Source organism: Lonchura striata, chromosome 7 (assembly GCF_050655825.1).
Source record: "Lonchura striata isolate lonStrDom1 chromosome 7, ASM5065582v1, whole genome shotgun sequence".
NCBI classification, from domain to species: domain Eukaryota; kingdom Metazoa; phylum Chordata; class Aves; order Passeriformes; family Estrildidae; genus Lonchura; species Lonchura striata.
In genome coordinates this window covers 38,733,941-38,759,372 of record NC_140709.1, presented here as the reverse complement: position 1 = coordinate 38,759,372, position 25,432 = coordinate 38,733,941, and the positions used below count along the sequence as shown (strand labels likewise).

At 61.1% G+C, this 25,432-nt stretch overlaps 2 protein-coding genes across 2 annotated transcripts; both read left to right on the top strand.

The window, feature by feature from the left end:
- The first annotated feature begins 8,470 nt into the window (after nucleotides 1-8,470).
- Nucleotides 8,471-14,151, top strand: LOC146766973 (maestro heat-like repeat-containing protein family member 6). The gene is made up of 15 exons (XM_085584738.1): nucleotides 8,471-8,570; nucleotides 8,812-8,900; nucleotides 9,367-9,846; nucleotides 10,030-10,178; nucleotides 10,430-10,577; nucleotides 10,781-10,971; nucleotides 11,054-11,191; nucleotides 11,462-11,576; nucleotides 11,749-11,886; nucleotides 12,119-12,295; nucleotides 12,427-12,582; nucleotides 12,743-12,844; nucleotides 13,204-13,306; nucleotides 13,543-13,599; nucleotides 13,905-14,151. Exons 1-15 carry the CDS (start codon nucleotides 8,471-8,473, stop codon nucleotides 14,129-14,131), a joined length of 2,370 nt encoding a protein of 789 aa, XP_085440864.1. The 3' UTR covers nucleotides 14,132-14,151.
- A 3,866-nt stretch (nucleotides 14,152-18,017) lies between these two features.
- LOC146766972 (maestro heat-like repeat-containing protein family member 6) lies at nucleotides 18,018-23,688 on the top strand. The gene is made up of 15 exons (XM_085584737.1): nucleotides 18,018-18,117; nucleotides 18,359-18,447; nucleotides 18,904-19,383; nucleotides 19,567-19,715; nucleotides 19,967-20,114; nucleotides 20,318-20,508; nucleotides 20,591-20,728; nucleotides 20,999-21,113; nucleotides 21,286-21,423; nucleotides 21,656-21,832; nucleotides 21,964-22,119; nucleotides 22,280-22,381; nucleotides 22,741-22,843; nucleotides 23,080-23,136; nucleotides 23,442-23,688. The coding sequence occupies exons 1-15, from the start codon at nucleotides 18,018-18,020 to the stop codon at nucleotides 23,666-23,668; spliced, it is 2,370 nt and encodes a 789-aa protein (XP_085440863.1). The 3' UTR covers nucleotides 23,669-23,688.
- Nucleotides 23,689-25,432: the final 1,744 nt, after the last annotated feature.

Sequence of the window (25,432 nt, the reverse complement as noted above, 5' to 3'; positions counted from 1 at the left end):
CTCAGGTTCCTGGGTGAGCCGCGAGCCCGGGCTCCCTCCCCGCCCCGCCGCAGCTCGGCCCCAGCCCCGCCTGCTGCCCCGGCAGCGCCACCCGGGCCTGGCGCCTCTGGCAGCCGTGCCCTGGATTCGGCAGCGAGCGGCCAGGGCCCGGGCTGAGCCCTGCCGGGCCAGGAGGCCGTGTGGGCACAGGGCTGGCAGCGCCGCTGGCAGGAGCTGTGCCGCTGGGCCTGACAGGCTCTGTGTTCCCAGGGACGGCCGGGCGCTACCTGAAGGGACAGCCAGCCGAGCTTCATGTGCTCACTCAGGGTGAGTCAGGGCAGCGGGCTGTCAGCGGGGGCTGGCCGGGAGAGCTGCAGTGATGGCCAGGGAGCTGCAATGCCCGTCCCGGCTGCAGCCAGCTTCGCTCCTGGTGTGGACGAGGCCTGGTGTGAGCAGGGCTCAGAGAGATTTCAGGGAAGCCAGTCGGGGGATTCGTGACCAGCGCCTTGCGGCTGATCCCCTTGGGTCCTCATCTCTGTTAGGCATGGCGAGAGCTGGGAGAGACGGCCTCAGCAGAAGAATCGCCGGGTGGCCCTCTGGGCTCTGACTGTGCCACTTTATCTGTCTTCCAGCCCTTGAAGCCATAGGCGAAGATGACAGCCCATCCTCCACTAACCTGGAAATTCAGGAAAGTTTTGCACAAAGATGTGCAGAACTAAGGTCATCTGCTGGATTCACAGAACCAGGGTCCCAAGCAGAGTACCAGGAGACAGTGAAGAGAGCACCAGGACTCAATGTCACTGGACGTCCAGGCACACCTGATGCTGGCCACTGCTGCGCCTGCTGCAAGCTCCCATAGCTGCTGCCTTCCCCCTCCCTGTTGACAGCTCCTTCCCTCCAGCCCTCAGACCCTGCCCAATCCCTTTCTTTTGCCCCCATCTCATCCCTTCCCTTTCCCTTCCATCAATAAAGTTTGGTTTCTCCCCTTTACCCGCATCTCTGTGGAGCTGAAGCGGCGCAAATCCCAGGCCCTGGGACACGCAGGCCCCTGCTGCTGTTCTCTTCCACGCCCTGTTCTGTGCACACACACACAGAGGAATGAGGGCAGATCAGGCTGGAAAGGTGCCTGTGCTGAAGGTGCAGTTCCACAACTCTGTGGAGTTGCAGATCCTGCTGAGCAGCCTGGAGCCCCTGGAATTTGGAAGAGCCAACCTGAGTATGCTCTGAAGCCAGCTGTGAGGGATTCCATGGCAAGCTTCCATGGAGGACAAAGGAGATTGGAATGCTGGAAGTTTTCAGGAATAGCTTCCTGAAAGATCAGCAGTGCTCCATGCCGGCACAGGATCAGGGAGAGGGCAGAACCAGCGACCGTCCGGGCTTAGCAGGGAGCTTTGGGTGTGCCTGAGGGCAAACGAAGCAGCAGAGCGGTGCCCGAGACTGGGACGTGCGACCCTGGCAGTGCCCGGAGCGCTGTCAGGCAGTGCCGGGATCCCGGCTGTGGTTCTGGTCCCCACAAGTGAGGAATGGCCACCCCAGGCTCGGAGCCAGTCAGAAAGCCAACCAAGTGAGAGCAGAGGGAGGGCACCCTTGCAGTCTCTCTTGGGCATGGCCGCAAAACAGCCCCTGCTGCTTCTTCCTCCGCCTGTGTTTGGGGCGTGCTGGTGGCAGAGGCAGCCAGGCTGTGCTCTGCCTTCCACAGCCTGTTGGGAGCGGGCATGAAAAGCGCTGCGTGCACAGCGGAGAGGCCTGGAAGGTGCTGGCAAGAGCGTCCTGAGGGAGCAAGGCTCTGGGCTCTGCCTGGGAACAGCCTGGTCTTGGTGCCGGGAGCGCAGGCAGGAGTTGAGGCAGGTGAAGAGGCAGTGAGCAGCTTGTGTTTGTAGAGGGCCTGGGGCTGCACGTCTGAGCCTCCACGTGGAAAGGCACTTGGGGGAATACCAGCTAGAGCTGGAGTGCCTGTGCTGAAAGGACATGAAGTCCTTCAGCCTTGCCAGCGTTTCTTGAGGGTGCGTTGGTGTTGAGCAGAAAAGCTGCACATTTGGGGTAATGCATTTGGAGGACAAGGGCTTGCTTCTCAAGGAAAGTGCTTCCCAGGGAGCTCCCAGTGAGGCAGGTGCAAGTGTCCCCCTTTGGCTCTCTGTGCTCCTTTTGGTCCTTGAGGACCGTTGGACTTGGCAGAGGGGCAGGGGAAGGGAGAAGCCTGTGAAGAGCAGGTTTGGCATCCACCTGAACCTGCAGAGACCAACCCAAGCACCTGCAGCAGCATGTGTCATCCCCCTTTGGACAGAGGGGTGAGCAGAACCATCTCTGTCCATCTGTGAGCCCCAAAGCTCTCTGTGGGAGCTGTGAATTAAAAGGCCTTTACACGCTCACTTTTCACATCTTCCCTGTCTGCTGTGTTGCATCTCTTGGCAAGATGCATTTGCCTCCTGCTTGCTGGGAGCTGCTGTGGCCCAGGGCCAGCACAGAGCTGGGCTGGGTGGGCCAGGCAGTGTGGTGGAGAGTCTTGGCTGATCTTGGTGTGTGCCTGGCCTCAGAAAAGGCTTGGAAGGTTTGCCTGCCAAGGTGTCCTGCTCCTTGGCTCTCCCTGTGCATCTTGGAGAGCACAAGGTAGGCATTTCTGGCAGCTGGGCATCAGCAGGCCTTCCAAGGGGGGCGTGTGGTGGAGCGAGCCCAGCTGAGATACCCCGAGAAGAGCCCAGGGCTCCTTGCTCCTCTCTGCTGGCCCGTGAGCGTCTGTCTGCTCTCGGGATGGCCCTGGCTGTGTCAGGGCTGCTGCGTGGACACGAGACAGCCGGTCCTGTCCCGCTGGGTCCCAGCAGTGCCTGGCAGCCGTCCTGCATCCACGTCAGGATGCTGGCCAAGAGAGGCCCTGGAAGCTGAGGCAGCTGATTTGAAGCTTTTGCAGGTGCCCACAGGTCAAGGCCAACAGTGTTCCCTCAGGATACAGCATTCCTGAGGAGCTTCCCCCGAGCTGCCTGATGCCACCCACTCCTTGTGGCACCAGTTGCTTTCCTGTGGAATGTTCTCCATGAGGAGAACCGGCGTGTGGCAAAGGTGAGGTTTTGTGTGATGCTGCTGGATCCCTGGGAGGGAGCCTGGGCTGCCTCCTGCCCTGGCGCCTGGCGGGCTGCAGCCTCCTCCAGGCCTTGGCACAGGGACACGGGTCCTGTGGCCTGGGCTGTGGAGCCATCTCTGGGTCCCTGCTGCTCTCCAGGCCTCTCGGGAAACGCTGCTTGGTGTGACTGAGTTTCTGAAGAAGAGGAATCTCAAGAAGCTGCTGAAGAAGGAGCAGCTGTCACAGTTTGCCGAGTGCCTGGTAAGGAGGGCCGGGAGGCCGCAGCCTCAGCCTGGAGAAGCCCCCTGAGCGCGGTGCTCGGTGTGCGGGCTGGCAGCTGTGCCCCTGCCCGCTGCTGCAGCCCGAGGCCGCGCGGGCTCTGCTCCAGGCTCCTGCGGGCCCAGCCGGGTGCCGATGGAGCCGCGGACCGGCAGGGCTGCGAGGCGGCACCGCGGCTCCCCGGGCAGCAGCCGGCCCTCTGCCCCCTCCAGAGCCCGGCGCCTGCGGCTGCTGGCCGGGCCTCAGGGCTGTGCGGGCAGGGGAGGGCGAGGCTGGCGCGGGGAGCACCCGGCCCAGGGGCTGAGCCCGCGGCAACCCTTCTCTGCTGCCGCTCTCTCCAGCTGGCAGAGGACAGCAGCAGCGCGGCCGAGCTCCTGCGCCGGGCCCTGCCCTACCTGCAGAGCCCACAGGAGCCCCTGCGAGAGGCGGCCCTCAGGTTCCTGGGTGAGCCGCGAGCCCGGGCTCCCTCCCCGCCCCGCCGCAGCTCGGCCCCAGCCCCGTCTGCTGCCCCGGCAGCGCCACCCGGGCCTGGCGCCTCTGGCAGCCGTGCCCTGGATTCGGCAGCGAGCGGCCAGGGCCCGGGCTGAGCCCTGCCGGGCCAGGAGGCCGTGTGGGCACAGGGCTGGCAGCGCCGCTGGCAGGAGCTGTGCCGCTGGGCCTGACAGGCTCTGTGTTCCCAGGGACGGCCGGGCGCTACCTGAAGGGACAGCCAGCCGAGCTTCATGTGCTCACTCAGGGTGAGTCAGGGCAGCGGGCTGTCAGCGGGGGCTGGCCGGGAGAGCTGCAGTGACGGCCAGGGAGCTGCAATGCCCGTCCCGGCTGCAGTCAGCTTCGCTCCTGGTGTGGACGAGGCCTGGTGTGGGCAGGGCTCAGAGAGATTTCAGGGACGCCAGTCGGGGGATTCGTGACCAGCGCCTTGCGGCTGATCCCCTTGGGTCCTCATCTCTGTTAGGCATGGCGAGAGCTGGGAGAGATGGCCTCAGCAGAAGAATCGCCGGGTGGCCCTCTGGGCTCTGACTCTGCCACTTTATCTGTCTTCCAGCCCTTGAAGCCATAGGCGAAGATGACAGCCCATCCTCCACTAACCTGGAAATTCAGGAAATTTTTGCACAAAGATGTGCAGAACTAAGGTCATCTGCTGGATTCACAGAACCAGGGTCCCAAGCAGAGTACCAGGAGACAGTGAAGAGAGCACCAGGACTCAATGTCACTGGACGTCCAGGCACACCTGATGCTGGCCACTGCTGCGCCTGCTGCAAGCTCCCATAGCTGCTGCCTTCCCCCTCCCTGTTGACAGCTCCTTCCCTCCAGCCCTCAGACCCTGCCCAATCCCTTTCTTTTGCCCCCATCTCATCCCTTCCCTTTCCCTTCCATCAATAAAGTTTGGTTTCTCCCCTTTACCCGCATCTCTGTGGAGCTGAAGCGGCGCAAATCCCAGGCCCTGGGACACGCAGGCCCCTGCTGCTGTTCTCTTCCACGCCCTGTTCTGTGCACACACACACAGAGGAACGAGGGCAGATCAGGCTGGAATGGTGCCTGTGCTGAAGGTGCAGTTCCACAACTCTGTGGAGTTGCAGATCCTGCTGAGCAGCCTGGAGCCCCTGGAATTTGGAAGAGCCAACCTGAGTATGCTCTGAAGCCAGCTGTGAGGGATTCCATGGCAAGCTTCCATGGAGGACAAAGGAGATTGGAATGCTGGAAGTTTTCAGGAATAGCTTCCTGAAAGCTCAGCAGTGCTCCATGCCGGCACAGGATCAGGGAGAGGGCAGAACCAGCGACCATCCGGACTTAGCAGGGAGCTTTGGGTGTGCCTGAGGGCAAACGAAGCAGCAGAGCGGTGCCCGAGACTGGGACGCGCGACCCTGGCAGTGCCCGGAGCGCTGTCAGGCAGTGCCGGGATCCCGGCTGTGGTTCTGGTCCCCACAAGTGAGGAATGGCCACCCCAGGCTCGGAGCCAGTCAGAAAGCCAACCAAGTGAGAGCAGAGGGAGGGCACCCTTGCAGTCTCTCTTGGGCATGGCCGCAAAACAGCCCCTGCTGCTTCTTCCTCCGCCTGTGTTTGGGGCGTGCTGGTGGCAGAGGCAGCCAGGCTGTGCTCTGCCTTCCACAGCCTGTTGGGAGCGGGCATGAAAAGCACTGCATGCACAGCAGAGAGGCCTGGAAGGTGCTGGCAAGAGCGTCCTGAGGGAGCAAGGCTCTGGGCTCTGCCTGGGAACAGCCTGGTCTTGGTGCCGGGAGCGCAGGCAGGAGTTGAGGCAGGTGAAGAGGCAGTGAGCAGCTTGTGTTTGTAGAGGGCCTGGGGCTGCACGTCTGAGCCTCCACGTGGAAAGGCACTTGGGGGAATACCAGCTAGAGCTGGAGTGCCTGTGCTGAAAGGACATGAAGTCCTTCAGCCTTGCCAGCGTTTCTTGAGGGTGCGTTGGTGTTGAGCAGAAAAGCTGCACATTTGGGGTAATGCATTTGGAGGACAAGGGCTTGCTTCTCAAGGAAAGTGCTTCCCAGGGAGCTCTCAGTGAGGCAGGTGCAAGTGTCCCCCTTTGGCTCTCTGTGCTCCTTTTGGTCCTTGAGGACCGTTGGACTTGACAGAGGGGCAGGGGAAGGGAGAAGCCTGTGAAGAGCAGGTTTGGCATCCACCTGAACCTGCAGAGACCAACCCAAGCACCTGCAGCAGCATGTGTCATCCCCCTTTGGACAGAGGGGTAAGCAGAACCATCTCTGTCCATCTGTGAGCCTCAAAGCTCTCTGTGGGAGCTGTGAATTAAAAGGCCTTTACACGCTCACTTTTCACATCTTCCCTGTCTGCTGTGTTGCATCTCTTGGCAAGATGCATTTGCCTCCTGCTTGCTGGGAGCTGCTGTGGCCCAGGGCCAGCACAGAGCTGGGCTGGGTGGGCCAGGCAGTGTGGTGGAGAGTCTTGGCTGATCTTGGTGTGTGCCTGGCCTCAGAAAAGGCTTGGAAGGTTTGCCTGCCAAGGTGTCCTGCTCCTTGTCTCTCCCTGTGCATCTTGGAGAGCACAAGGTAGGCATTTCTGGCAGCTGGGCATCAGCAGGCCTTCCAAGGGGGGCGTGTGGTGGAGCGAGCCCAGCTGAGATACCCCGAGAGGAGCCCAGGGCTCCTTGCTCCTCTCTGCTGGCCCGTGAGCGTCTGTCTGCTCTCGGGATGGCCCTGGCTGTGTCAGGGCTGCTGCGTGGACACGAGACAGCCGGTCCTGTCCCGCTGGGTCCCAGCAGTGCTTGGCAGCCGTCCTGCATCCACGTCAGGATGCTGGCCAAGAGAGGCCCTGGAAGCTGAGGCAGCTGATTTGAAGCTTTTGCAGGTGCCCACAGGTCAAGGCCAAGAGTGTTCCCTCAGGATACAGCATTCCTGAGGGGCTTCCCCTGAGCTGCCTGATGCCACCCACTCCTTGTGGCACCAGTTGCTTTCCCGTGGAATGTTCTACCTTCCCCAGGAGCACAGAGGGAGCTGGAGAAAGAGCTTGCCAGGCTGCTCTCCATCCTTTCCCAGCAGCCCTGGGTGAGCGGAGTAGTCCCAGCTGAGCGCAGATGTGTCAATGGAAGAGCCGTGCCAATGGAAGGCTCGGTGGGCAGGATGATCCAGGATCCATAGGCCTGGCAGCCTGAGCTTGCTGCCGGGGAAGGCCTTGGAGCAGATCCTCCTGAGTGCCATCCCACGGCACGTGCAGGGAGCCAGGGTATCTGCTGGAGGGAGGGAAAGCTCAGTGGAGGGATGGGGACAGCTGGGGGTCCTGGCGGGCTGTTGAGGGCCTTGGTGCGGTGTTTGCCGGGTGTTGGTGCTGGAGATGGGTTGGGGAAGGAGTTGTCTGGGAGGTGAGAGGTCTTTGCTGGAATTTGAGTCCATTTGAAGGCAGCATCTGTAGTTTGGCACAGCCTTGGTTATGGGGTGCAGAAAGAATAGCTGTGACTGTGTTCACGGTCCTGATTGTGCTGCAGGGAACAAGAGGGGGGAGCTGTACTTTATTGGCCACTTAGATCTCTATACCGGGGCAGGGTTAACCATTTTGCCATCTGCTCATTGTTGCCCGCAGTTGCTCCAGGTGCTCCTGCCAACAGCCCCTGCAGGCAGGAGCACAGCCCCCAGTGCACGTGGCTGTGGCCCCCTCTGGCACAAAGCCCCCCAAGGGGCACAGGTCTCTGGGGCAGGAGACGGGCACCAGCCCTGCCAGGGCTCGGGGGCTGGCAGGTCTGCTTGGGCGGGGACTCTGCCACAGCTGCTGGTGTCAGCGTTCCCCGGGCCCCAGGGCTCAGAGCAGCATTCCTGCCCTGGCCCACAGTTCCTTGTGCGGGCCACATCCACGGCTTTAGGATGGCCACGGGGCCGGGACGCGCCCCGAGGAGGCCGTGGCAGCTTCCATGGAAGGTCCCCTGAGGAAAATACCACGCTCCAGCACGGTGTGGATGGATGGAGGCAGAGATCTCGGAAGTCTGCTCTTGGGGAAAGAGGTTTATTGGGGGTGCAGGAGGGTCCTGCCTCGTGCTCCCAGGCGCAGCACGTGGCGACGCCTGAGAGGGTTGGGGAGGGGACAGACAAAAGGAGGGTTTAGGAGAGGGGAAGCTCCAAGGGAGGGAAAGAGGTTCCAGGAGGGGAGGAATTTCCAAGAGGCCGCGTGGTCCCTCGAAGCCCCCTTATCAGGAGAGCTTCAAGGTGGGTTGGGATGAGGCATATCCAATGGGGTTACATGCACTAATGTTTTAGGGGAAGGTCCAGAGGTGAGGGATGAACCATACATCTTTTGGGGAGTGGGATGGAACAGTCCATTTTACCCCAGGACTCATCTAAAGGCAGGGCTGTCATCCGGCTAGCTGGGAGAACTGTTCTCATCGTAGCTGTACTATTTAGGAACCATCATATTTATCTATCATCTGCAACAGTCCCCTGCCCTTCCCAGCGCGGCTGCGTCGGCAGCCCTGGGGGCTCCTTCTGCTGCCCTGCACCCGCAGAGCAGGGCAGCGTTTGCTGATGGTCTGAGCCCTTCCTAAAGATCCTGTTGGGCTGTCTCAGACACTTGGGGCCAGGGATTCCTGCCAACCTGGGCCACTTTGGCTGGGCAGGGCGTGGCCCCAGGGCAGGTGGCAGTGTGTGCAAGGGGCCCCCTTTGTGACATGGTGCAGCATGGTCACTATGGCATAGAACGGGACAGATGGCCTTTGTGACACGTGCTGACATAGGAGCTGGCAGTGACCAGAGCACGCCACTCTGCTCGGAGCAGGCGACCGGAGAGGACGGGACAGAGCGGTGCCGTGAGGAGCCCCCGCACAGCGTGCTCATTCCTGCCTGACCCGGAGCTTTTCTGAGGCTTTACTCCTACAGGTGACCTCGTGGCAAGACCACAGGACTTGGCAGCCCGTGGCCTTCCCGAGGCTTTTCTTTTGCAGGTGCCCTTGAGGACTTGTTGACTTGGAGCTTTCCCGAGCCATCTCTCTTGCAGGTGCCCTCGATAGCAAACTCTGGCATGGCGAGCAGATTTCTCGGCTTGTTCAGAGTGTTCAGGGGGAAAAAAAAGAAAAGCCCCGAAGCTGCGCCAGCACAACAGCATGAAAACCCAGAGCAGTTCCAGCCACTGGAGGACGGTGAGTGGCAGAGCTGGGCCACAGGGAGGATGCCTGCAGCCAGCTTGGCCCTGCCCATCCCATCCCATCCCATCCCATCCCATCCCATCCCATCCCATCCCATCCCATCCCCTGGGGACGTGCCCATGGACAGGAGGGAAGAGGGCCTGGGCAGACACCCCGCAGTGTCTGTGCTCCATCCCCTGGGGCATCCTGGGGCTGTCCCTGCCTGGGGTGTGCAGGGCTGGGCTGTGTTCTCCGGCCTGTCCCGCAGCCCCTCAGCTCTGGCTGCGCTCGCTCTTTGCCAGATGCAGCCCTGGACCGCACAGAAGAGAAGGAACCTGCCCGTGGCCGCTTCCGCAAAACCCTGAAGGTGCCTGCAGCCATCCCCACCTGGGCTGGGCCTGCTGTCACTGCTCAGCCCAGCACCATGCCTGGAGCACTCCATGGAACATCCCTGGCTTCCATTTCCTTTGTTCTCCTGCAGGCGTTCTGGAAGTTCCCGCGCATTCGACGTAGGAAGACCGGCAACGCAGCAGCTGAGGGCCCGGCCGAGCCTGACTCGGGGCTGACCGAGCTCCAGGCTGAGCCTGATGTCAGCCCACATTCGCCTGAGTGCTCAGAGAACTCTGACACCTCAGTGACTGAAACCTGGACAAAGGCTCTTGTCCCATCAATGACTGAGGATGTGGCCATCACAAACACTGACAGTGAAGAGACTCAGGGCATCACAAATACTGCCACCAGCCCAGATCCAGCGGAGCCCTCAGAAGACTCTGAGGCTGCAAGGAATGACCAGAGGGCAAAGGCTGACATGGCACTGACTGAGGATGTGGACATGACAAACGCCAAAACCAGACGCACTCAGGGCATCGCAAATGCTGACACCATGCCCTCTCGCACTCTGAGTCAGGAACTCATATTCGACTATTTCAAGGAGCCTTGTGTTTCTTCTCAGCCACAGCAGGTAAGCAGCCTGGGGCCAGGCCTGGCGGCCTCCCAGGATCATGTGTCCCCTCAAGCCATGGTCTCTGGGCCGCCTCAGCCTTTGAGGCCAGCACAGTGTGGAAGAAGGGAAGCACTTCTTTGAAATACTTGGGGAAGTTGTTCCCTTGGACAACGCTCCATCTCTCCTCCATGCTTCCTCCAGGTGCCAGCCAAGGTGAAGAACATCCACCAGAGTCTCATGTCCCAAGTGACTGTGGATGCCTGGCTGCAGATTGACATTGTGAGGCTGGCAGAAGAACACCCTGCTGACGTGGTGCTGACCTTCCTGCGCTGTGCCCCAACGTGTGACAGGTACGGGGCCCACGAGCCTTGAGAGCTCAGGGCTCAGCAGCCCTTAGGGCCCACGGCCCTGCACAGCCTGTCCAATGGGCTCTGCCAGACAGGCAGAGAGGCCCAGGAGCCTCGGGCCCCTCTGTTTGCTGAGCCTGCTGCCAGTACTCCCCCCATGCCCTTCAAGGCTCTGTCACCTGGGCTCTGTCACGGGTGCACAGGGCATGGTGCTGTGACTGAGATGTCCCTGACACAGAGCTCTGATCCCACAGAGCCGCTGCAATGATGTGGAGAACCATAGGCTCGTCGAGTGCCACAGTGGAAAAGGTGCTGCCAATGCTGCTCTGTGTGATGCAGAACTGGCCTCTGCACAGCATGTGCACCTCTGATGGGGACAACGAGGATGTCTTTGCCCTGGCTGTGAGTTTCTGGAACTGGCCTTTGCTCACCCCCAGGTTGCCAGCAGCTCTCCATCCTCTCCATGCCTCAGTTGCTGGGCTGAAACCTGGGCTAGGGGCAGGCTCAGGGGGCACCAGGCCCGCTGCTCCCCCTGTGTCAGCTCTTGGGCCTTGCCCCATGGACACCTCGGCACTGAGCGCTGCCTTGGGCTGCTTCTTTTGCAGGCAACTCTGGGGCTCTGGGTGATTCTCCAGGTGCCCGAGTGCCACGAGGCAATGAACCTTTATTCCTCCCGCCTCTTTGTGGCTCTGCTCTTCCATGTTGTCATCACCACACAGCAGATACCACCAGAAGAAGTTGCTACATTCTGGAGAGCATGCTGGGAGGAACACCGCCTTCCCAGCAAGCCCAACAGGTCCCAGTCCCCCTGTCCTTCTAGTGTCATGGTAGCCAGCGCCAGCACTCCCAGTGTGACCTGGCCTTTGCTCTGCACACAGGTTTGCAGTGCGGGCCATGAAGGCTCTGCTCTGCCGACTGCAGTGGGACCATGTGCTGGTGGCTATGGAGCGCAAGCGTGGCTGGGACACGCTGCTGTGTGCTGACACCCAGCACTATGCCGTGGGTCTGCTGGCCAGGTGAGACCCCCTGCTCCCCACGGTCCCCAATATTTCTGCCCTGTGCCCAGGTGCCCCTCAGAGTCCCTGCGGTCATGGGCCAGAGGGCCTTTTCACCGAGGGACGGCCAAGGGAACTGGAAAAGCCTTGGAGAGGAGGGTGCCCAGAAGGGGCCGCCTCACAAAGCGCCCACATCCTCTCCAGGGATGCTGGGGAAAGACCAGACCTCTGTGAGTCACTCCTGGGAGAGGTTTGGCCTTCCCACCTCACGGCCTTTTTCCCCCCTGCCAGGGAGTTGTGCCATGTCTTGATCCCCTACTGTTCCCGCATTGCATTCCGCCTGCTCCGGCCACAGAGCAGGGAAGAGCCGTGCTGGGATCTGCCCTTCCTGGCATTCCTGGTGGAGGTGAGCCTGTTGGCCAGCGCTGCCTGGCTCTGCTGCCTCCCAGCTCTCTGCCCTCTCGCAGCCACAGCTGCCTGGGACGGTGCCCACGCCCTGTGCTGCTGCCTGGGCCCCGCCCTGTGCGGTTCTGGGCTCCTGCCAGCCGGGTCCCCTGTCACTGCCCTGTGCCTTTCAGGTCCTCGGGTGCCTGGACTTGAGTGAATGTGGTGACAGCCTTCTGGAGATGATGTCAAGGTACCTGCGGAGCGAGTGCAGGGAGCGGTGTCGCCTGGCGCTCCGAGGCCTCGTGGTGCTCACCAAGGATCCCTCAATGGTGAGAAGGAGGGAGCGGCTGAAGCTGCGCTGGGCAAAGCAGCCCCTTGGGCTGGCAGGGCTTCAGGAGCTGAGGCAGCCGCTCCCAGATCTCCTGCCTCACCTGCCCCAGTGCTTTGGGACAGGCCTTTGTCCTGTGGGCCCTACAGCAGCAGGGTGGGCTTGCAGTGCCAGGGCGGTGTTAGCAGTGCAGCTGGCCACGGCTTCCCAGCACAGCCTTGTGTTCCGCACAGGCCAGAAGAATGCACCCTCTGTCTCCAAGGCTTCTGGAGCTGCTGGGGGATGCAGATGCAGAGGTGGTCAGCATGAGCCTCTGTGTGTTCACAAATGTCCTCCAGCACAAAGGCATCCTGGTATCCAGCACCACTGCTCCGAAGCTCGCTGAGGCACTCCTCCTGCTCTTTGACCATGTAAGGCTCTGTGTCCACAGCCATGGGCACAGACTGCCCGCATACCCTTTTCCCTTATGGATTTTCAGACTTTTTCTCTGGTGAGCCTGGAATAATTGGCCTTAATGGTCTTATCCTCTTCTTTTCTAAAGGACAACAGCAATGTGCACTTGCTCTCTATTCAACTCTTTGACAAGATGATGAACTTGGTAGTGGATGAGGGAAAAAAGCCCATGAAGAAGATTTTGTGTCAGAGCTTGCTCCCACTTTTCTTGTATTGCCATGAGGAGAACCGGCGTGTGGCGAAGGTGAGGTTTTGTGTGATGCTGCTGGATCCCTGGGAGGGAGCCTGGGCTGCCTCCTGCCCTGGCGCCTGGAGGGCTGCAGCCTCCTCCAGGCCCTGGCACAGGGACACGGGTCCTGTGGCCTGGGCTGTGGAGCCATCTCTGGGTCCCTGCTGCTCTCCAGGCCTCTCGGGAAACGCTGCTTGGTGTGACTGAGTTTCTGAAGAAGAGGAATCTCGAGAAGCTGCTGAAGAAGGAGCAGCTGTCACAGTTTGCCGAGTGCCTGGTAAGGAGGGCCGGGAGGCCGCAGCCTCAGCCTGGAGAAGCCCCCTGAGCGCGGTGCTCGGTGTGCGGGCTGGCAGCTGTGCCCCTGCCCGCTGCTGCAGCCCGAGGCCGCGCGGGCTCTGCTCCAGGCTCCTGCGGGCCCAGCCGGGTGCCGATGGAGCCGCGGACCGGCAGGGCTGCGAGGCGGCACCACGGCTCCCCGGGCAGCAGCCGGCCCTCTGCCCCCTTCAGAGCCCGGCGCCTGCGGCTGCTGGCCGGGCCTCAGGGCTGTGCGGGCAGGGGAGGCCGAGGCTGGCGCGGGGAGCACCCGGCCCAGGGGCTGAGCCCGCGGCAACCCTTCTCTGCTGCCGCTCTCTCCAGCTGGCAGAGGACAGCAGCAGCGCGGCCGAGCTCCTGCGCCGGGCCCTGCCCTACCTGCAGAGCCCACAGGAGCCCCTGCGAGAGGCGGCCCTCAGGTTCCTGGGTGAGCCGCGAGCCCGGGCTCCCTCCCCGCCCCGCCGCAGCTCGGCCCCAGCCCCGCCTGCTGCCCCGGCAGCGCCACCCGGGCCTGCCGCCTCTGGCAGCCGTGCCCTGGGTTCGGCAGCGAGCGGCCAGGGCCCGGGCTGAGCCCTGCCGGGCCAGGAGGCCGTGTGGGCACAGGGCTGGCAGCGCCGCTGGCAGGAGCTGTGCCGCTGGGCCTGACAGGCTCTGTGTTCCCAGGGACGGCCGGGCGCTACCTGAAGGGACAGCCAGCCGAGCTTCATGTGCTCACTCAGGGTGAGTCAGGGCAGCGGGCTGTCAGCGGGGGCTGGCCGGGAGAGCTGCAGTGACGGCCAGGGAGCTGCAATGCCCGTCCCGGCTGCAGTCAGCTTCGCTCCTGGTGTGGACGAGGCCTGGTGTGGGCAGGGCTCAGAGAGATTTCAGGGACGCCAGTCGGGGGATTCGTGACCAGCGCCTTGCGGCTGATCCCCTTGGGTCCTCATCTCTCTTAGGCATGGCGAGAGCTGGGAGAGATGGCCTCAGCAGAAGAATCGCCGGGTGGCCCTCTGGGCTCTGACTGTGCCACTTTATCTGTCTTCCAGCCCTTGAAGCCATAGGCGAAGATGACAGCCCATCCTCCACTAACCTGGAAATTCAGGAAATTTTTGCACAAAGATGTGCAGAACTAAGGTCATCTGCTGGATTCACAGAACCAGGGTCCCAAGCAGAGTACCAGGAGACAGTGAAGAGAGCACCAGGACTCAATGTCACTGGACGTCCAGGCACACCTGATGCTGGCCACTGCTGCGCCTGCTGCAAGCTCCCATAGCTGCTGCCTTCCCCCTCCCTGTTGACAGCTCCTTCCCTCCAGCCCTCAGACCCTGCCCAATCCCTTTCTTTTGCCCCCATCTCATCCCTTCCCTTTCCTTTCCATCAATAAAGTTTGGTTTCTCCCCTTTACCCGCATCTCTGTGGAGCTGAAGCGGCGCAAATCCCAGGCCCTGGGACACGCAGGCCCCTGCTGCTGTTCTCTTCCACGCCCTGTTCTGTGCACACACACACAGAGGAACGAGGGCAGATCAGGCTGGAATGGTGCCTGTGCTGAAGGTGCAGTTCCACAACTCTGTGGAGTTGCAGATCCTGCTGAGCAGCCTGGAGCCCCTGGAATTTGGAAGAGCCAACCTGAGTATGCTCTGAAGCCAGCTGTGAGGGATTCCATGGCAAGCTTCCATGGAGGACAAAGGAGATTGGAATGCTGGAAGTTTTCAGGAATAGCTTCCTGAAAGCTCAGCAGTGCTCCATGCCGGCACAGGATCAGGGAGAGGGCAGAACCAGCGACCATCCGGACTTAGCAGGGAGCTTTGGGTGTGCCTGAGGGCAAACGAAGCAGCAGAGCGGTGCCCGAGACTGGGACGCGCGACCCTGGCAGTGCCCGGAGCGCTGTCAGGCAGTGCCGGGATCCCGGCTGTGGTTCTGGTCCCCACAAGTGAGGAATGGCCACCCCAGGCTCGGAGCCAGTCAGAAAGCCAACCAAGTGAGAGCAGAGGGAGGGCACCCTTGCAGTCTCTCTTGGGCATGGCCACAAAACAGCCCCTGCTGCTTCTTCCTCCGCCTGTGTTTGGGGCGTGCTGGTGGCAGAGGCAGCCAGGCTGTGCTCTGCCTTCCACAGCCTGTTGGGAGCGGGCATGAAAAGCGCTGCATGCACAGCAGAGAGGCCTGGAAGGTGCTGGCAAGAGCGTCCTGAGGGAGCAAGGCTCTGGGCTCTGCCTGGGAACAGCCTGGTCTTGGTGCCGGGAGCGCAGGCAGGAGTTGAGGCAGGTGAAGAGGCAGTGAGCAGCTTGTGTTTGTAGAGGGCCTGGGGCTGCACGTCTGAGCCTCCACGTGGAAAGGCACTTGGGGGAATACCAGCTAGAGCTGGAGTGCCTGTGCTGAAAGGACATGAAGTCCTTCAGCCTTGCCAGCATTTCTTGAGGGTGCGTTGGTGTTGAGCAGAAAAGCTGCACATTTGGGGTAATGCATTTGGAGGACAAGGGCTTGCTTCTCAAGGAAAGTGCTTCCCAGGGAGCTCTCAGTGAGGCAGGTGCAAGTGTCCCCCTTTGGCTCTCTGTGCTCCTTTTGGTCCTTGAGGACCGTTGGACTTGACAGAGGGGCAGGGGAAGGGAGAAGCCTGTGAAGAGCAGGTTTGGCATCCACCTGAACCTGCAGAGACCAACCCAAGCACCTGCAGCAGCATGTGTCATCCCCCTTTGGACAGAGGGGTGAGCAGAACCATCTCTGTCCATCTGTGAGCCCCAAAGCTCTCTGTGGGAGCTGTGAATTAAAAGGCCTTTACACGCTCACTTTTCACATCTTCCCTGTCTGCTGTGTTGCATCTCTTGGCAAGATGCATTTGCCTCCTGCTTGCTGGGAGCTGCTGTGGCCCAGGGCCAGCACAGAGCTGGGCTGGGTGGGCCAGGCAGTGTGGTGGAGAGTCTTGGCTGATCTTGGTGTGTGCCTGGCCTCAGAAAAGGCTTGGAAGGTTTGCCTGCCAAGGTGTCCTGCTCCTTGTCTCTCCCTGTGCATCTTGGAGAGCACAAGGTAGGCATTTCTGGCAGCTGGGCATCAGCAGGCCTTCCAAGGGGGGCGTGTGGTGGAGCGAGCCCAGCTGAGATACCCCGAGAGGAGTCCAGGGCTCCTTGCTCCTCTCTGCTGGCCCGTGAGCGTCTGTCTGCTCTCGGGATGGCCCTGGCTGTGTCAGGGCTGCTGCGTGGACACGAGACAGCCGGTCCTGTCCCGCTGGGTCCCAGCAGTGCCTGGCAGCCGTCCTGCATCCACGTCAGGATGCTGGCCAAGAGAGGCCCTGGAAGCTGAGGCAGCTGATTTGAAGCTTTTGCAGGTGCCCACAGGTCAAAGCCAAAAGTGTTCCCTCAGGATACAGCATTCCTGAGGGGCTTCCCCTGAGCTGCCTGATGCACCCACTCCTTGTGGCACCAGTTGCTTTCCTGTGGAATGTTCTACCTTCCCCAAGAGCACAGAGGGAGCTGGAGAAAGAGCTTGTCAGGCTGCTCTCCATCCTTTCCCAGCAGCCCTGAGTGAGCGGAGTAGTCCCAGCTGAGCGCAGATGTGTCAGTGGAAGAGCCGTGCCAATGGAAGGCTCGGTGGGCAGGATGATCCAGGATCCATAGGCCTGGCAGCCTGAGCTTGCTGCCGGGGAAGGCCTTGGAGCAGATCCTCCTGAGTGCCATCCCACGGCACGTGCAGGGAGCCAGGGTATCTGCTGGAGGGAGGGAAAGCTCAGTGGAGGGATGGGGTCAGCTTGGAGTCCTGGCGGGCTGTTGTCGGCCTTGGTGCGGTTTTTGCCGGGTGTTGGTGTTGGAGATGGGTTGGGGAAGGAGTTGTCTGGGAGGTGAGAGGTCTTTGCTGGAATTTGAGTCCATTTGAAGGCAGCATCTGTAGTTTGGCACAGCCTTGGTTATGGGGTGCAGAAAGAATAGCTGTGACTGTGTTCACGGTCCTGATTGTGCTGCAGGGAACAAGAGGAGGGAGCTGTACTTTATTGGCCACTTAGATCTCTATACCGGGGCAGGGTTAACCATTTTGCCATCTGCTCATTGTTGCCCACAGTTGCTCCAGGTGCTCCTGCCAACAGCCCCTGCAGGCAGGAGCACAGCCCCGAGTGCACGTGGCTGTCCCCCCCTCTGGCACAAAGCCCCCCAAGGGGCACAGGTCTCTGGGGCAGGAGACGGGCACCAGCCCTGCCAGGGCTCGGGGGCTGGCAGGTCTGCTTGGGCGGGGACTCTGCCACAGCTGCTGGTGTCAGCGTTCCCCGGGCCCCAGGGCTCAGAGCAGCATTCCTGCCCTGGCCCACAGTTCCTTGTGCGGGCCACACCCACGGCTTTAGGATGGCCACGGGGCCGGGGCGCGTCCCGAGGAGGCCGTGGCAGCTTCCATGGAAGGTCCCCTGAGGAAAATACCACGCTCCAGCACGGTGTGGATGGATGGAGGCAGAGATCTCTGATGTTTGCTCTTGGGAAAGAGGTTTATTGGGGGTGCAGGAGGGTCCTGCCTCGTGCTCCCAGGCGCAGCACGTGGCGACGCCTGAGAGGGTTGGGGAGGGGACAGACAAAAGGAGGGTTTAGGAGAGGGGAAGCTCCAAGGGAGGGAAAGAGGTTCCAGGAGGGGAGGAATTTCCAAGAGGCCGCGTGGTCCCTCGAAGCCCCCTTATAAGGAGAGCTTCAAGGTGGGTTGGGATGAGGCATATCCAATGGGGTTACATGCACTAATGTTTTAGGGGAAGGTCCAGAGGTGAGGGATGAACCATACATCTTTTGGGGAGTGGGATGGAACAGTCCATTTTACCCCAGGACTCATCTAAAGGCAGGGCTGTCATCCGGCTAGCTGGGAGAACTGTTCTCATCGTAGCTGTACTATTTAGGAACCATCATATTTATCTATCATCTGCAACAGTCCCCTGCCCTTCCCAGCGCGGCTGCGTCGGCAGCCCTGGGGGCTCCTTCTGCTGCCCTGCACCCGCAGAGCAGGGCAGCGTTTGCTGATGGTCTGAGCCCTTCCTAAAGATCCTGTTGGGCTGTCTCAGACACTTGGGGCCAGGGATTCCTGCCAACCTGGGCCACTTTGGCTGGGCAGGGCGTGGCCCCAGGGCAGGTGGCAGTGTGTGCAAGGGGCCCCCTTTGTGACATGGTGCAGCATGGTCACTATGGCATAGAACGGGACAGATGGCCTTTGTGACACGTGCTGACATAGGAGCTGGCAGTGACCAGAGCACGCCACTCTGCTCGGAGCAGGCGACCGGAGAGGACGGGACAGAGCGGTGCCGTGAGGAGCCCCCGCACAGCGTGCTCATTCCTGCCTGACCCGGAGCTTTTCTGAGGCTTTACTCCTACAGGTGACCTCGTGGCAAGACCACAGGACTTGGCAGCCCGTGGCCTTCCCGAGGCTTTTCTTTTGCAGGTGCCCTTGAGGACTTGTTGACTTGGAGCTTTCCCGAGCCATCTCTCTTGCAGGTGCCCTCGATAGCAAACTCTGGCATGGCAAGCAGATTTCTCGGCTTGTTCAGAGTGTTCAGGGGGAAAAAAAAGAAAAGCCCTGAAGCTGCGCCAGCACAACAGCATGAAAACCCAGAGCAGTTCCAGCCACTGGAGGACGGTGAGTGGCAGAGCTGGGCCACAGGGATGATGCCTGCAGCCAGCTTGGCCCTGCCCATCCCATCCCATCCCATCCCATCCCATCCCATCCCATCCAATGCCCTGGGGACGTGCCCATGGACAGGAGGGAAGAGGGCCTGGGCAGACACCCCGCAGTGTCTGTGCTCCATCCCCTGGGGCATCCTGGGGCTGTCCCTGCCTGGGGTGTGCAGGGCTGGGCTGTGTTCTCCAGCCTGTCCCGCAGCCCCTCAGCTCTGGCTGCGCTCGCTCTTTGCCAGATGCAGCCCTGGACCGCACAGAAGAGAAGGAACCTGCCCGTGGCCGCTTCCGCAAAACCCTGAAGGTGCCTGCAGCCATCCCCACCTGGGCTGGGCCTGCTGTCACTGCTCAGCCCAGCACCATGCCTGGAGCACTCCATGGAACATCCCTGGCTTCCATTTCCTTTGTTCTCCTGCAGGCGTTCTGGAAGTTCCCGCGCATTCGACGTAGGAAGACCGGCAACGCAGCAGCTGAGGGCCCGGCCGAGCCTGACTCGGGGCTGACCGAGCTCCAGGCTGAGCCTGATGTCAGCCCAGATTCGCCTGAGTGCTCAGAGAACTCTGACACCTCAGTGACTGAAACCTGGACAAAGGCTCTTGTCCCGTCAATGACTGAGGATGTGGCCATCACAAACACCGACAGTGAAGAGACTCAGGGCATCACAAATACTGCCACCAGCCCAGATCCAGCGGAGCTCTCAGAAGACTCTGAGGCTGCAAGGAATGACCAGAGGGCAAAGGCTGACATGGCACTGACTGAGGATGTGGACATGACAAACGCCAAAACCAGACGCACTCAGGGCATCGCAAATGCTGACACCATGCCCTCTCGCACTCTGAGTCAGGAACTCATATTCGACTATTTCAAGGAGCCTTGTGTTTCTTCTCAGCCACAGCAGGTAAGCAGCCTGGGGCCAGGCCTGGCGGCCTCCCAGGATCGTGTGTCCCCTCAAGCCATGGTCTCTGGGCCGCCTCAGCCTTTGAGGCCAGCACAGTGTGGAAGAAGGGAAGCACTTCTTTGAAATACTTGGGGAAGTTGTTCCCTTGGACAACGCTCCATCTCTCCTCCATGCTTCCTCCAGGTGCCAGCCAAGGTGAAGAACATCCACCAGAGTCTCATGTCCCAAGTGACTGTGGATGCCTGGCTGCAGATTGACATTGTGAGGCTGGCAGAAGAACACCCTGCTGACGTGGTGCTGACCCTCCTGCGCTGTGCCCCAACGTGTGACAGGTACGGGGCCCACGAGCCTTGAGAGCTCAGGGCTCAGCAGCCCTTAGGGCCCACGGCCCTGCACAGCCTGTCCAATGGGCTCTGCCAGACAGGCAGAGAGGCCCAGGAGCCTCGGGCCCCTCTGTTTGCTGAGCCTGCTGCCAGTACTCCCCCCATGCCCTTCAAGGCTCTGTCACCTGGGCTCTGTCACGGGTGCACAGGGCATGGTGCTGTGACTGAGATGTCCCTGACACAGAGCTCTGATCCCAAAGAGCCGCTGCAATGATGTGGAGAACCATAGGCTCGTCGAGTGCCACAGTGGAAAAGGTGCTGCCAACGCTGCTCTGTGTGATGCAGAACTGGCCTCTGCACAGCATGTGCACCTCTGATGGGGACAACGAGGATGTCTTTGCCCTGGCTGTGAGTTTCTGGAACTGGCCTTTGCTCACCCCCAGGTTGCCAGCTGCTCTCCATCCTCTCCATGCCTCAGTTGCTGGGCTGAAACCTGAGCTAGGGGCAGGCTCAGGGGGCACCAGGCCCGCTGCTCCCCCTGTGTCAGCTCTTGGGCCTTGCCCCATGGACACCTCGGCACTGAGCGCTGCCTTGGGCTGCTTCTTTTGCAGGCAACTCTGGGGCTCTGGGTGATTCTCCAGGTGCCCGAGTGCCACGAGGCAATGAACCTTTATTCTTCCCGCCTCTTTGTGGCTCTGCTCTTCCATGTTGTCATCACCACACAGCAGATACCACCAGAAGAAGTTGCTACATTCTGGAGAGCATGCTGGGAGGAACACCGCCTTCCCAGCAAGCCCAACAGGTCCCAGTCCCCCTGTCCTTCTAGTGCCATGGTAGCCAGCGCCAGTACTCCCAGTGTGACCTGGCCTTTGCTCTGCACACAGGTTTGCAGTGCGGGCCATGAAGGCTCTGCTCTGCCGACTGCAGTGGGACCATGTGCTGGTGGCTATGGAGCGCAAGCGTGGCTGGGACACGCTGCTGTGTGCTGACACCCAGCACTATGCCGTGGGTCTGCTGGCCAGGTGAGACCCCCTGCTCCCCACGGTCCCCAATATTTCTGCCCTGTGCCCAGGTGCCCCTCAGAGTCCCTGCGGTCATGGGCCAGAGGGCCTTTTCACCGAGGGACGGCCAAGGGAACTGGAAAAGCCTTGGAGAGGAGGGTGCCCAGAAGGGGCCGCCTCACAAAGCGCCCACATCCTCTCCAGGGATGCTGGGGAAAGACCAGACCTCTGTGAGTCACTTCTGGGAGGGGTTTGGCCTTCCCACCTCACGGCCTTTTTCCCCCCTGCCAGGGAGTTGTGCCATGTCTTGATCCCCTTCTGTTCCCGCATTGCATTCTGCCTGCTCTGGCCACAGAGCAGGGAAGAGCCGTGCTGGGATCTGCCCTTCCTGGCATTCCTGGTGGAGGTGAGCCTGTTGGCCAGCGCTGCCTGGCTCTGCTGCCTTCCAGCTCTCTGCCCTCTCGCAGCCACAGCTGCCTGGGACGGTGCCCACGCCCTGTGCTGCTGCCTGGGCCCCGCCCTGTGCGGTTCTGGGCTCCTGCCGGCCGGGTCCCCTGTCACTGCCCTGTGCCTTTCAGGTCCTCGGGTGCCTGGACTTGAGTGAATGTGGTGACAGCCTTCTGGAGATGATGTCAAGGTACCTGCGGAGCGAGTGCAGGGAGCGGCGTCACCTGGCGCTGCGAGGCTTCGTGGTGCTCAGCAAGGATCCCTCAATGGTGAGAAGGAGGGAGCGGCTGAAGCTGCGCTGGGCAAAGCAGCCCCTTGGGCTGGCAGGGCTTCAGGAGCTGAGGCAGCTGCTCCCAGCTCTCCTGCCTCACCTGCCCCAGTGCTTTGGGACAGGCCTTTGTCCTGTGGGCCCTGCAGCAGCAGGGTGGGCTTGCAGTGCCAGGGCGGTGTTAGCCGTGCAGCCGGCCACGGCTTCCCAGCACAGCCTTGTGTTCCGCACAGGCCAGAAGAATGCACCCTCTGTCTCCAAGGCTTCTGGAGCTGCTGGGGGATGCAGATGCAGAGGTGGTCAGCATGAGCCTCTGTGTGTTCACAAATGTCCTCCAGCACAAAGGCATCCTGGTATCCAGCACCACTGCCCCGAAGCTCGCTGAGGCACTCCTCCTGCTCTTTGACCATGTAAGGCTCTGTGTCCACAGCCATGGGCACAGATTGCCTGCATACCCTTTTCCCTTATGGATTTTCAGACTTTTTCTCTGGTGAGCCTGGAATAATTGGCCTTAATGGTCTTATCCTCTTCTTTTCTAAAGGACAACAGCAATGTGCACTTGCTCTCTATTCAACTCTTTGACAAGATGATGAACTTGGTAGTGGATGAGGGAAAAAAGCCCATGAAGAAGATTTTGTGTCAGAGCTTGCTCCCACTTTTCTTGTATTGCCATGAGGAGAACCGGCGTGTGGCGAAGGTGAGGTTTTGTGTGATGCTGCTGGATCCCTGGGAGGGAGCCTGGGCTGCCTCCTGCCCTGGCGCCTGGCGGGCTGCAGCCTCCTCCAGGCCCTGGCACAGGGACACGGGTCTTGTGCCCTGGGCTGTGGCGCCATCTCTGGGTCCCTGCTGCTCTCCAGGCCTCTCGGGAAACGCTGCTTGGTGTGACTGAGTTTCTGAAGAAGAGGAATCTCGTGAAGCTGCTGAAGAAGGAGCAGCTGTCACAGTTTACCGAGTGCCTGGTAAGGAGGGCCGGGAGGCCGCAGCCTCAGCCTGGAGAAGCCCCCTGAGCGCGGTGCTCGGTGTGCGGGCTGGCAGCTGTGCCCCTGCCCGCTGCTGCAGCCCGAGGCCGCGCGGGCTCTGCTCCAGGCTCCTGCAGGCCCAGCCGGGTGCCGATGGATTCGCGGCCCAGCGGGGCTGCGGGGCGGCACCGCGGCTCCCCGGGCAGCAGCCGGCCCTCTGCCCCCTCCAGAGCCCGGCGCCTGCGGCTGCTGGCCGGGCCTCAGGGCTGTGCGGGCAGGGGAGGCCGGGGCTGGCGCGGGGAGCGCCCGGCCCCGGGGCTGAGCCCGCGCCAACCCTTCTCTGCTGCCGCTCTCTCCAGCTGGCAGAGGACAGCAGCAGCGCGGCCGAGCTCCTGCGCCGGGCCCTGCCCTACCTGCAGAACCCACAGGAGCCCCTGCGAGAGGCGGCCCTCAGGTTCCTGGGTGAGCCGCGAGCCCGGGCTCCCTCCCCGCCCCGCCGCAGCTCGGCCCCAGCCCCGCCTGCTGCCCCCGCAGTGCCACCCGGGCCCGGCGCCTCTGGCAGCCGTGCCCTGGGTTCGGCAGCGAGCGGCCAGGGCCCGGGCTGAGCCCTGCCGGGCCAGGAGGCCGTGTGGGCACAGGGCTGGCAGCGCCGCTGGCAGGAGCTGTGCCGCTGGGCCTGACAGGCTCTGTGTTCCCAGGGACGGCCGGGCGCTACCTGAAGGGACAGCTAGCCGAGCTTCATGTGCTCACTCAGGGTGAGTCAGGGCAGCGGGCTGTCAGCGGGGGCTGGCCGGGAGAGCTGCAGTGACGGCCAGGGAGCTGCAATGCCCGTCCCGGCTGCAGCCAGCTTCGCTCCTTGTGTGGACGAGGCCTGGTGTGGGCAGGGCTCAGAGAGATTTCAGGGACGCCAGTCGGGGGATTCGTGACCAGAGCCTTGCGGCTGATCCCCTTGGGTCCTCATCTCTCTTAGGCATGGCGGGAGCTGGGAGAGATGGCCTCAGCAGAAGAATCGCCGGGTGGCCCTCTGGGCTCTGACTGTGCCACTTTATCTGTCTTCCAGCCCTTGAAGCCATAGGCGAAGATGACAGCCCATCCTCCACTAACCTGGAAATTCAGGAAATTTTTGCACAAAGATGTGCAGAACTAAGGTCATCTGCTGGATTCACAGAACCAGGGTCCCAAGCAGAGTACCAGGAGACAGTGAAGAGAGCACCAGGACTCAATGTCACTGGACGTCCAGGCACACCTGATGCTGGCCACTGCTGCGCCTGCTGCAAGCTCCCATAGCTGCTGCCTTCCCCCTCCCTGTTGACAGCTCCTTCCCTCCAGCCCTCAGACCCTGCCCAATCCCTTTCTTTTGCCCCCATCTCATCCCTTCCCTTTCCTTTCCATCAATAAAGTTTGGTTTCTCCCCTTTACCCGCATCTCTGTGGAGCTGAAGCGGCGCAAATCCCAGGCCCTGGGACACGCAGGCCCCTGCTGCTGTTCTCTTCCACGCCCTGTTCTGTGCACACACACACAGAGGAACGAGGGCAGATCAGGCTGGAAAGGTGCCTGTGCTGAAGGTGGAGTTCCACAACTCTGTGGAGTTGCAGATCCTGCTGAGCAGCCTGGAGCCCCTGGAATTTGGAAGAGCCAACCTGAGTATGCTCTGAAGCCAGCTGTGAGGGATTCCATGGCAAGCTTCCATGGAGGACAAAGGAGATTGGAATGCTGGAAGTTTTCAGGAATAGCTTCCTGAAAGATCAGCAGTGCTCCATGCCGGCACAGGATCAGGGAGAGGGTAGAACCGGCGACCGTCCGGGCTTAGCAGGGAGCTTTGGGTGTGCCTGAGGGCAAACGAAGCAGCAGAGCGGTGCCCGAGACTGGGACGCACGACCCTGCCAGTGCCCGGAGCGCTGTCAGGCAGTGCCGGGATCCCGGCTGTGGTTCTGGTCCCCACAAGTGAGGAATGGCCGCCCCAGGCTCGGAGCCAGTCAGAAAGCCAACCAAGTGAGAGCAGAGGGAGGGCACCCTTCCAGTCTCTCTTGGGCATGGCCGCAAAACAGCCCCTGCTGCTTCTTCCTCCGCCTGTGTCTTGGTTTGACAAGACAGGAGTCTGTGAAGGAGGGCAAAAGCCTCCTGTGCAATGGAGAAGGTAAACCCCCTCTCTCCGAATTAGCAGGATTTTTAAATTAAAAGGCTCTCAGGCAAAGATATGGGAATGGGAGTAACAATTCTTTACTAGGAGAAAACTAGATAACAATTTAAAAAGGCAAATGCAATTGGTACAAACAAAACTAGTGATAAAGTCCAGAACCTGAGGAGTCGGGGTGCTGGTAGCAGTCCGGTTGAAATGATAGCTGCTCCTCTTGCAGTGGCTGATGAATTGCAGCTGAAGTGGTGATCTTTAGAAGGGTATAGTTTTCTCTGAAGATCTGGTGGCACTTGGGCCGGTCTTCCTCTGCGCCGGGGCCGCCTCCGAGCTCCACCGCTGCCGCCTCACCGCGCTCCGGCCGCTTCTCTCGGGAGTCCTGCCCAAGGAGCTGCTTCTCTGGGAAATCCCGCAAAGAGAGAGCTGCTCTGTCCCCCAAAAGGTACCACTTTATACAATAAAAAGAGTGCTTGGCTTCCCCCTCTGGGTGGAGCATCTCACAATGGGATGGTGTTACGCTACCAGCCCTGCAGTGAGTCAGTCAATGGCCCATTAAAAAACCATTACCTCTTCGGAGCAAACCATTGTTCTTGGAAGAGATAACAAACCTGCCCAACCTCCAACAGATGGCAAATAGAATACAAGCTCATCTTACAAACCAGGACATTAGTTTTCTTTCCAAGGGAAAATGGCCAAAGGATGTGCCCAGAGGCCCTGGGCCCTGGGCTGGGACGTGACTGCAAAACGTCCATACATCAAAGGATGTACCCCAGACCGAAACTGTCCCCACCTCAAACTTGTGCTGCTCTGATGGACCCAAGGGAGCCCTACAAACTGACATCAGCAACCTGGACTGGTGAGTTTTCTTCCCCAGGAAAAATGACCAAAGGATGTGCCCAGGGGCCCCTGGCCCTGGG

Excerpts from the sequence above, each read along its gene's own strand:
- LOC146766972 (XM_085584737.1), top strand. The coding sequence starts at position 18,018 with ATGGCCTTTGTGACACGTGCTGACATAGGAGCTGGCAGTGACCAGAGC. Across the intron at positions 21,833-21,963 it reads TCCTCCTGCTCTTTGACCAT|GACAACAGCAATGTGCACTT; the intron begins GTAAGGCTCTGT and ends TCTTTTCTAAAG. Across the intron at positions 22,120-22,279 it reads AGAACCGGCGTGTGGCGAAG|GCCTCTCGGGAAACGCTGCT; the intron begins GTGAGGTTTTGT and ends GCTGCTCTCCAG.
- LOC146766973 (XM_085584738.1), top strand. The coding sequence starts at position 8,471 with ATGGCCTTTGTGACACGTGCTGACATAGGAGCTGGCAGTGACCAGAGC. Across the intron at positions 8,571-8,811 it reads GGACGGGACAGAGCGGTGCC|AGTGTTCAGGGGGAAAAAAA; the intron begins GTGAGGAGCCCC and ends CGGCTTGTTCAG. Across the intron at positions 13,600-13,904 it reads GCTTCATGTGCTCACTCAGG|CCCTTGAAGCCATAGGCGAA; the intron begins GTGAGTCAGGGC and ends TCTGTCTTCCAG.